Consider the following 11,815-nt stretch of genomic DNA (forward strand, 5'->3'; position numbering starts at 1 on the left):
GAATGTGGATGTTTGGGTATTTACAGGGTTTATGACCTGTCATAGACTGGATAGGTGATCACTTTATAGATGTATAATATTAACCATTCTATTTTTTGACATCTCATCAAAGATGAAGAAGATTATGGAAGTCTGGGCATTTACAGGGCTGACGACCGTCATAGGCTGGTTTAAGTGATCACTTTACACACGTGTAACATTCACCAATTCTACCCATTATTGAAAATGTTGTAAATTAACCATTCTATTCTACCCATGATTGACAACCAGACTACTCAAATCACTTTGTCATTGGCTGGTCATCCAGACTTCCATATTTTTCTTCCTCTATGTTGAGATGTCAAAATGTTAAAACCACTGTCTGATTTGTGTTGCTTCGTAAAGCGTAAGTAGGGCAAAGTAATTTGATATCCTTCGCGACCCGGCAGGAGAAATGTTACAAGGACTATTTATATAATTTGGTCAACAACGTGAGTTACGAGTTTATAATATCGCTCACTCCTTTCAAGAACGTCATAATAAAAAAACTTGATTTTTCAGGAGAACGTTTTTAAAATTTAAAAATATAATACAATGTATTTAAGATAAATATCAAGCCACTTACTGAACTTTTTACTATGCAACAGATCTTTTTAGGTAAAACCTGAAGGTTTTTTCTCCATTTAAAAAAAAATTGTAAATTTAAAAAAATAATTAAACAATACCTTTTCTTCAAAATGCAAAAACAACACTTTCTGCCCTGTAGCGGGTAAATATTAAGTTTAAAATATGCCTCTTTTGCTGGGATATAGTTCATTTTATGGGCATTCCGAAAACATGCACAACTGAAAATTGACGATTTTTGATTTATGACGTTCTTGAAAGGAGTGAGCGATATGTGAAATTGCGATGAATCAGCTCTCCTCACGAGTCCATATAGCGAGAGAGTGACCTCTCCAAAAAGATAAGTGTAGCTAAAATGGGGGAAAAATTGTAGTAGATGTCTAACAATTACATCCATTTCAATAAGTTTAAAAAAATAGCCAATTAATGCCCAATATACGATAACTCCCAACTACATTTTCTTTAAACCTAGGCAAAATTTGACGAAATCGAATTTTTTGCTTTTACCTTTTGTATCAAATTTTTTTTTTTTTGGTTTTGAAAATTAAAGTTATTGAAAGGAGAACGTTTTGAAAATCTATAATTAAAAAAAAATATACATATGTGTGTATTTAAAAAAATACCATTATGTATTGAAAAATTAAGTTTTTCGTCGTAATAAATGCATGATTAAAAAAGAAAACAGTTATTGAAAGATATGGAGTTAAAAAAAGATAATATTTAAAAAAAATATTTATTCTAAAAAAATATGCACAGACAACACTTGTGGCTTCTCGCGAACCCGGTTGCGTACTGAATTGTATATTTGAGAGTGCGCCCTTAATAATTTGTTGATTTACTAAGTATACATACAAGTACATATGTATATGCTCACATACAATATGAAGTACTACATTTATTTTCCTTGAAAGTGTTTTCTAGCTAATTATGTATCGATTTGCGTATAATTTAACATAATTTGGAACGCAGAATTCAGTTTGTATTTGCTCAGCCGTTGTAAGCCTTTCTGAAGTTTATAAAATAAAAACATTATCGTTAGAAAATTGTGTACAGGTATTATTTCTTGTTTACAGGTGAAGCCATCGCGCGGCTTGCCATTCGTGAGAATATATTACACGTTCTTACTTCGACATGATAATATGTTATTTCCATATTACTTATGGACGTCAGAACATAATAAAACATTTCTATTGTGAAAATACGTACATTGTATGTTATTTTTTGTTTCGGCACGCACTTTGTGGTATTTAAATCGCTCATTTTAACTCCAAGATTTAAACCATTCGTTTCTTTCACTCAGTTCCAATCCACAGCCACGGTGACATTACGCATCCCTGTTTAACACACATTTAGAGATGCCAACCCAAATTTATATCAGACATGATTAAATAATAAATATAACACTTAAGAAAAAAAATTATGCCCATTACATGCAAATCGTAAAAAAATATAAAAAAGAAAAGAAAAAGACTATTAAGTATACCATTAATCAAATAAAACAATAAACCTTGTCCCTCTCCAAGCACAAGAGCTCCGTCTCTTTTTTGGAGAGGCACAGCGAAACTAAAAATATAAGATTGTCATATGTATAAATGTACAGAATATGTTTTTAAAAAATGTAACTATATTTAATAAAAAATGTGTGACAGCATTATCATTAAAAAAAGTCCCGGTTCACAAGTAAATGTCGTGAAAAAGGGACTTGCCCTTCCTCTGTTACTCGTTATGCGAAATATCGCTCGTTAAGGGAGCAATAAAAGCGAGCGTAAAGCAAAGCGAAAGGGAGCGTAAAAGCAGTTTTTTCATTTTTTTTTATCGTTATGCGAATTACTCGTTATGAGAGGTTCCACTCTATGATTTTGTGGACGCTCCAGATAATCTACGAGTAAAGTTCGCTATTAAGATATCAAGCTTGAAGAAATTCTTTATATCATTATTTTTCGAATGTGTAATAATGACTGAATAACTCCAGTCACTGACCGCACTATTAAAGCGATGGTTACTCATTCCATTCTTCAATTCTGACCTCTAATAGTTTTTTTGGTGTACTGTTTCATCTGCACTATCAGTGGTCTAACCGCTTTCTTTTCATAATCTATTATCATATCTGAGAGCTCCATTAACGTTGCATCATTATCGTTTTAACCCTTTCCACTCTGACCATTTTTTCTCATAACTGATCAGCTACTCTGATCAAAAAATGCGTCGTTTTTCTACCATTGAAATAAATATTTTGGTTCCCTAATTTTGGGACACTCTGTCTGGCAATTCGTATGACCATGTTAATTAAGATTAACTGTATTTATCTGAAATATTTTTCCGTAGAATATACTTGGATGATAGAGAAATCAGTGATTAAAGTTATACCTGCGCCGGGCCAGACATTGTGGCCCACGGAGCTGCCTACTAGAATCATACGGGCCGGAATGTCTGGCCTACAGAGTGGTAAGAGTTAAAACCCATCATATGATGTAAGCAAGACAGTTTAACGTGTACTCTTCCATCATACATAATATCCAACTGTACCTTACATGCTAATATTCTAATACAGAAAGCAATCGATTGAATAGATTATTATCATGATCTGTTATATTATTGGCTAAAAAATTAATGCGAAAAATCACAAGACTATCGGTAACATTCTTATTAAAATCTGTAGAGAAGTAAGGAAGATATGAAGGTTTAAACTTTGGATATTTTAATAAAACGAAAAACGGACACCGCTACAAGTTATCAAATTTTACGTCATCGGGTGTGTTAAGGGCCTTTATGTATCTAATTTATAGAGCTGTAATAGTGTGGATTCGTTTCTGTGACGTCATTCGTTACCAACTTACGAAAACAACGTTTTTACGAAGGCGAATTTTGCAAACGATAATTATGAAAATGTGATGAATAAAAATATTGATTATATCGGCTGTTATAAACACAAAACGAGTCTTACACAATCCTTTATAGGTTGAGTACGTGAAATTAGATAGTCCTCCCGAGTGATAATACCCTATTAGCGAGCAGGTACTGTATACGCAATCGCCTACTTGTTTTAGAAAAAAAAATTGTTTTACTATTATATATAATTGTTTGTCGACTAAGAGGGCTGTGATGTAAATGTTGACGTCATCGAGCAGTGATGTCACGGCGGGGGGGCCCGTCCAATGCGGAAGGCAGCATTGGCAAGCGTCCATTGTTCCGCTTTGGGTTCGAAATAAGTAGCGTTTTTTCCGCGAAAAAAGTCAGACGAACGCCAATTGTAATTCTGATAAAAACAAATAAAATACTGTCAAAATTTCGCTAATCGAAAACAGTAAGGTCATTGTTTATGTTTTTTTAATGTCTGAAGTCGCGTCGCGACCCGTCGACGTCTGAACAAGTCTGGCAATAATATTTAGCAACATTGCAATTCGGTAAAGTTCGATGAAGTTCGGCAAAACTCTTAAATAAGAAAAATGTGCGATGTTGAAGATGTTGTGCGGTGGGGAAGAGAAAGAAGACGTTTCTGGAGAAATCATGTAGAAAGCGCGAGTTCGGATCGAGTGGTGAGGATAGCAGCGGACAGCAGCATAAGCGGGAGCAGACCCCCAGGAAGACCACCTAAACGATGGAGGTATAGCTGGTCTTCCACCTCCCAGGAGCGGACCGGAGAATGACAGGACTTAGTCCTAAAAGAAGAAGAAGAAGAAGAAGCAATTCGGTACTATCCGCCCAGTCAAAATGGATTTTTCTCATGATGTGGCTATACAAAGTATAAAAAGAGGTCATGAAATCAATCGTAGGGACTATAAATATATGTACTTGCATATTCGTGGCGACTTTACTCTGAAAGTTGACAATATTTCTGAAAACTTTCAGAGTAAAGTCGTCAACTTTACTTTTAAAATACTCGTACAATACCACTAATTTGATTCTTTGGAAGTAATCTAAAATACTCGTATTTTCGAATCAAATTCCTCTCGCGCTATATATATATTTTTCTTTACTAATGTGCGAAAACAGTGTTTTATAATGAACTTTAACACATATGATGTCGAACTTTGTACTAACAAGATAAGCTCATTAGAATACTGTTTACAGTTTGGTTTAAATACGTAATAGGTATATTAAAATGAGAAAAAAAAAACCAAAAGAAAAATCTCACACGTAAAACGACGTGCGAATTATATGATATACTCGTATCAGGCTTTTCACTTCAAATTGGACGGGTGTGTGTGTGTGTGAGTAAATGGCCAATAGCTGTACGCTTTGCTGTGGCTCATTTTGGTTAAATGGACAAGAAAGAAAAGAGAAAGTATACATTTGTGATAAACCTTTTTAAAGGATTTTTAAAAATCTCTTGGATTGCTGTGCTCCTCAATTTTTGGAACTATTGCACACGTTTCTCAATTGAACGTTTTACAAACCGAATTGGACGCTTTACAGATCAAATTGGACATTAGATTCTATTTTATAAAAAAATGATTGAATTTTTGTAAATTTATTCAAAGGAGTACTCTATGATTCAAAGGAGTGTTGAAAATCTTGTCTGAAAACTTCTATACACATCGCGCGCACAGACTATGACAGCGCGCCGCGCAGGCTCGTCAACTTGACGTCTAACTGGTCTTAAGAATAAAGGATGTAGGCAGGTATTTACACTGACGGTTTACGTATGTATTACTAATTTTGTATATAAAAAAGGCATACAATTTGGTTTGCAAAACGTCAAATTCGAAGTGAGAAACCTGTATATCAGTTCCAAAAAAATGAAGAGCACAACATTCCTAGAGACCTTGAGGTATCCTTTAAAAGGTTTCAGAAATGTATGCTTTCTCTTTTCTTTCTTATCGATTCGATCAGAATGAGCCACAGCGACCGGCCACTCGCTCACACATACACGCACACATTTTGCGCTTTAATAAAAAAATGTTATTGTACTACAAATCCGGATGCAATTATGTGAAAATTCCCAACGGAAAGTGTGCAGCTGGGTAAGTAGGTTTATATGTATTATGTAGATATGGAAAAAGTACACAGGTTGAGCGATGCTCGCGTGAGATTTCTTAAGTTGCCGCCGAATGAGCATGGAGCACATCGCAACGGAAACAGAAAGTGAATACCGAAGAGACGATAAGGAAAGAGAGAAAAGGACACACACATTAAGTACTTACAAATAGTACCTACATAAAACAGTTCTACCACCAGATGTCGCATGCGTCGCACTGAATAAAACGAAAGACATCAGATAGAAAAAATACAATATTCTGAACTGTCAGAATCAGATAGATAGATAGAAAAATATTATAAAGATAAATTAAGAATAAACTTTAATTACAAAGCAACACATTGTTTTTTTATTATTATACACCCACTTTACATATTATTTACACCCAATTTACGAAGGATAATATTACCACGTTATATATATATATATATATATATATATATATATATATATATATATATATATATATATATATATATATATATATATATATCGCTCACGTTTCAACAACGTCTTATATCAAAAATCGACAATTTTCAGTTGTTCGTGTTTCCGGAATGCCCAGAAAATGTACTATAACCCAGCAAAAGCGGCATATTTTAAACTTAATATTTACCCGCTACAGGGCAGAAAGTGTTGTTTTTGCATTTTGAAGAAAAGGTATCGTTTAATTATTTTTTTTAAATATACTAAATATTTTCCAAATGGAGAGAAAAACCTTCAGGTTTTACCTAAAAAGATCTGTTATATGGTAAAAAAAAATAATAAGTGGCTTGATATTTATTTTTAATACACTGCATTATATTTTTACACTTTAAAAACGATCTCCTGAAAAATCAAGTTTTTTTTTTATATATGACATTGTTGAAAGGAGTGAGCGATATAATAGGAGTAGTGTGGATTGTTTGTTTACCACTACACTACCATTTGTGTTATACAAATATGAGGGAGGGGGGGTGGGAGGGTGGACCATAAACATCAACAAATAGAGTCGCCAATAATTTTGCAATGTTACCAAAATTAAAAAGAATTCCATTGTTTCTGTGACGTAATTCATTACCAACTTACGAAAATAACGTATTAACGAAAGCAAATTTTCCAAAATAAAATGATGAATGAAAATATTGATTAAATCGCCTGTTATAAAACAGCACGAGTCTAATACAATCCTTTATAAGTGGAGTATGTTAAATTAGATATTCCTCCCGTCTGAAAATGATCCATCGATGTTCTGTCATGTGTCCGCAATGAATTTGATCGATAATGCTAATCTCAGCCTTGCATTCTTTCCTTATATATCACCATTCGAACATCTATCATACATCGTTTTGCCGCACATTCGAGTGAAAGATACGTAGGAAATATCATATGCAGACTATTTAAAAATAACTTATACCTAACGGAAATAATATCATATAAGGAAAATCAAAGTTTATGCGGACGCTGGCAGATTTTTGCAAGTGCTAGTTATTTTTGTATTATTTTTTTATTTAGCACCAACATATTATCAAGGTAAATACTCAAGAAGTATTAATATTAATAATAAATATTAATAAAAATATACATACGTATAAGGGTAAGTATGTGTAGAGATGAGGATAGAACATCCAATAAGGAAAATATTGCAATATTTCATACTGCAGCGCGAGTGGTATGTTTGCCACAGCACGCCTACCACATTGGGATGGCCTGTTAAGGCACCGAGTGGCAGGCTTCCGGGAGAGGCTGATGAAGAGCTCCAACCTCATCATAAAGCGGCTTGTGGAGAACAGATGGGGGCTGGATATGTGGCGGCACTGGAGCACAGTGCTGCCGCATGTCCAGCCAGCGAGCTAATGTTCATCTGCATCTCTCCAAATTTATCTATTTTTTTTCCTTTCACTTTCTTATTTGTCTATTATTTTTAATTTCATTGTATTGTCCGCCTCCGTAGTGTAATGGTCAGCACGCTCGGCTACCGTTCTGGAGGTCCCGGGTTCGATTCCCAAGGGGGGTAAAATAAATATGAGTGATTTTTTCACTGTCATGTTTATTCAATATTACCCTGGACTGGTACCTGAAGCGGAGGGCTGATCACCTTTCCTTCATGTGTAAACGATCAAGATAACACTGCGTTTAATATGACGCAGTGCCCTTTGCACCATTGGGGTGCGGATAAGGGTTTTATTATTATTATTTTTTATTTTTATTTCATTGTATAAAATGTTGTAAAACAAATATGGCTGACTAAGTATTGAACCCACCACTTGATCAAGCTGGAATAAAGAATTATTATTATTTTAATAAAAATGTGATTTATTGAGGGATTCTAGTCATGGGGTAAAACCAGAGTACATAGGTATGATATTTAGTAGGTACCAAGGACATGCATTCCATAAAGGCAGAAAAGCAGTGCCTATCCTAAAGTACCCGCGTGAAATATAAAAACGCACCCAGTACCTACCCTACCTTACTAAGTAATATCTAGCTTACCTTAATATAAGTGAACCTCGAGTTACGAACGCAATTCGATCCGGAAATCTGTTGGTTTTTCCCGAATCAAGTTTTTGCATGATAAATAATACAAAATGGATAAATCCGTTTCAGAAGCAGAAAATTAAACCGTAACAATGTTTTATGGTGGAAATCCCACAAAAAACATTAGAAGCTTGAAGCTGATCAGTTTTTGAAATGCCCAATCAGGTTATTTCTTTTCTTGATCATTCTTATTTAAGGATCATTTTAAGAAGAAAGATCCAGGAGAACTAGATCAAGATCTGTTATCTTCTTTAAGAATCATTTAATACGACATTGGATTATCAATAAATATGATATAGGAATCGACGAAAAAGTTGTTCAAATAAATATTTTTCACGAAACGTTGCAGCACCTCAGGCCACTTCACACATTTTTTCAAATCAACTAACTTAAAAAATATTTTCTCTCTTCAGCTTTTTTTATTGTTTACGTTTTTTTTACCGTCTTTTGCCACTTATTAGGATGCTGTTCTGTCTAAGTTTTTCGTCTCTGATATTTTTGTCGCAGTCGTAACCAGAAGCGTTCGTAACTCGAGGTTCCATTGTTAAAAAATCGTTCGATTGACTTCTAAATACAGGTCAAGTCACGTGTCATGTCTACGCCGTTATCTTATCTAGAAAGATTTATATTATTTTCTTACTTAATCGTTTTCACCGAGTTTAAAGCTGAAAACAATGACTTTGGTAGACGTCTTAAGGCTTCATTTATAGACATTTCTGAATAAAAATGTAATAATATGACATATACAACGATCATGTATGTCAAATACTTGAAAGCGGTTAGGTTAGGAGTCGAAATAATCGGCGTGTATAAGAGTGAAAAGAGTGGTGTGGTGTTCTATTCTCTCCGCGTTTCGTCATTACCGACAGCATCAGACTGGTCGTGGACGACGAAAACCGGTTACTAGTCAAATAAAATAAATGTGGACAAAACTATATAAGTAACATATCGCTCAATTTATATTGTATTCAATATAAATATCAAGCCACTTATTGAACTTTTTACTATGCAACAGATCTTTTTAGGTAAAACCTAAAGGTTTTTTCTCCATTTGAAAAATATTTAATATATTTAAAAAAATAATTAAACAATACATTTTCTTCAAAATGCAAAAACAACATTTTCTGCCCTGTAGTGGGTAAATATTAAGTTAAAAATATGCCTCTTTTGCTGGTATATAGTACATTTTCATTCCTTCCCATTTTTTCATTGGTCATTCCGAAAACATGCACAACTGAAAATTGACGATTTTTGATTTATGACGTTCTTGAAAGGAGTGAGCGATATATGATATAAAATGCAGTTTCCTCAAGTGTCGGTACTACGCTTAAGTATACAATGTTTATTGTATACGTACTTAAATACAACATGTTACATACAAAATCATATGATAAAGAATAAATTAGTCGTATGTGTAAAGAATGGTGTGCCAGCTACCCTACGTACGCTTAAATTTTGGCTGTAATGAAGTAATTATTATTATTAGATTCACCGTTAGGTAATTTAATAAATAGTATAATTTATATTTGAAGCCCTAACTTTGTGAATTTCCATTTTATAATTAAAATGTAACTTTATTTTAAAATCACTATAAATATTTTATTATAACTTAATTATAATGTCTACCGGTTTCGAAGCAAACCGCTTCTTTATCAATAAGCGTATTGCTATAATAGTCTTCATAAAGAAGCGATAAGCTTCGAAACCGGTAGACATAATTAAGTTATAATAAAATATTTATAGTGATTTTATAACAAAGTTACATTTTAATTATAAAATGGAAAATCACAAAGTTTGTGTTCAATTATATATATTTTTTAATTACCTAACGGTGAATCTAAAATCTAGCTAAGGCTGATACAACGCCGCTTATCACGGCTTATAATATAAGTTTTACAGCCTTTTCCTACTCGTCAGTGGGTTTACTCATGTTTAAAGTTAAAATAATTTTATTTATGTAATTCATGAGTGGAAATTCGAAACAAAATTTTTGATTTGAATTTTAGCTGTTCATTTTTTTTTTGTTCTGTTGGTAGTTTCAATTGATCGTCGAGTTTAATAAGTTTTTATTGTAGTTAATGAGTAAAGTTTTTAAAGTAATATAATAAGTTAAGAACCTGCTGACGTATTGAAGGTTAATCCAATTCAAATATTGCTCACTCCTTTCAACAACGTCATAAATCAAAAATCGTCAATTTTTAGTTGTGCATGTTTTAAGAATGCCCAGAAAATGTACTACATCCCAGCAAAAGCGGCATATGTTTAACTTAATATTTACCCCCTACAGGACAGAAAGTGTTGTTTTTGCATTTTGAAGAAAAGGTATTGTTTAATTTTTTTTTAATAAACTAAATATTTTTCAAATAGAGGTTAAACCTTCAGGTTTTACCTAAAAAGATCTGTTGCACAGTAAAATGTTGAATAAGTGGCTTGATATTTATTTTTAATATATTTTATTATGTTCTCAAACTTTAAAAACGATCTCCTGAAAAATCAAGTGTTTTGATATCTGACGTTGTTGAAAGGAGTGAGCGATATGTATTTGTGCATCATTATGCATTTTTATTCAATAAAATATTATAATATAAGCTAAAATTGAGAGCGTGGATAAAAAACATTACAAAAAATACAAGAAGGTATTTCATTAGGAATTTTTATGAATAATATGGATTTTGTATACAGTGGCGAAATAAAAGTTTAATTCGACACAATTACTGTTATAAATACACGTACCTCCAGCGAGTAATGACTTCAAAATGAACTGAATATCATTTTTCTTCTCCATACTGAGTGCCATTGTAAAATATCCAAAAAGTAGAACTAATATCACAGATTATCGTTGCACTATTAAATAAATAGTCGGTCGTTCGGAACGTGTCGAATATCACAAGTTGACAGTACTATTTTTTAGCGAATTTATTGCGTATTTATTATGTACATGTCGGAATGTCAAGTTCGAACACTTTGACAATCGCATTCTTTACGTGACCCCGATGTTTGAAGTTCTACTCGGGTGAAAATCAAGAATCAAGAGGCTTCGATAGAAGTAGCAATGGACTGACGCTGGCCAATATATTTCGTGGTCATCATTGAACACTCCAACACGTTACCACCTCTCTGATCCACGAAGATGTTTTTACTGGTCGAGCGAAAACCGCGGAGTAAACTGACAGACACTTTCACCAGATATTCATGAATGAGGTTCGAAAGTGACGATTCGTCTGAATCTGGTTTTATTTAATGAACCGCGATCGATTCAATTATTGAAATGTCAAAACTAACAGAGAAACACGACCAACCCGGCAACTGTCAAATATTTACTAATTCGAAATTCGACAATACGTCTAAATAGAATGTATCATATTCAAACCGCTCAAACAGAAGACTTTAGAAATGTTGTTTGGCCGCTTCGGCACCTCGTTCAGAATCAATATGGCTTTGACTAATAACTCAAGTAGCACATTTTTATGAATTAACTACAAAAATATTTACATTGAAGTTTGTTTAAATCAATTTCCAACATTTTCGTTTCATTCTAAGAAATCCTTTTGGCTATCACTAAAAAGAAAAATTAAAATGTGATTTATAACAATGTCCAATATAATGTGTATTAGTGGCATCTCTCGATGAAAATGGTAACAGTTGTGAAATTTTTTCTTCAAACTATTAAATGAATACAAAATTTAACAGAAGATGGCGTTAACGTTCGTAATTTAA

At 33.2% G+C, this 11,815-nt stretch overlaps 1 protein-coding gene across 1 annotated transcript in view; it reads right to left on the reverse strand.

Moving 5' to 3' along the window:
• Window positions 1-11,420, reverse strand: part of LOC148302449 (mitochondrial coenzyme A transporter SLC25A16-like) — a 36,376-nt gene extending 24,956 nt beyond the window's left edge. Inside the window, exon 1 of the mRNA XM_088271609.1 lies at window positions 10,832-11,420. Within this exon, the coding sequence (XP_088127735.1) occupies window positions 10,832-10,895 (64 nt within the window). The 5' untranslated portion in view covers window positions 10,896-11,420. The remainder of the gene's footprint in view (window positions 1-10,831) is intronic.
• Window positions 11,421-11,815: the final 395 nt, after the last annotated feature.

The sequence above is a fragment of the Brachycentrus maculatus genome, unplaced genomic scaffold (assembly GCF_059751285.1).
Source record: "Brachycentrus maculatus isolate JH-2025_06_01 unplaced genomic scaffold, ASM5975128v1 h1tg000452l, whole genome shotgun sequence".
Taxonomy (NCBI): Eukaryota; Metazoa; Arthropoda; class Insecta; order Trichoptera; family Brachycentridae; genus Brachycentrus; species Brachycentrus maculatus.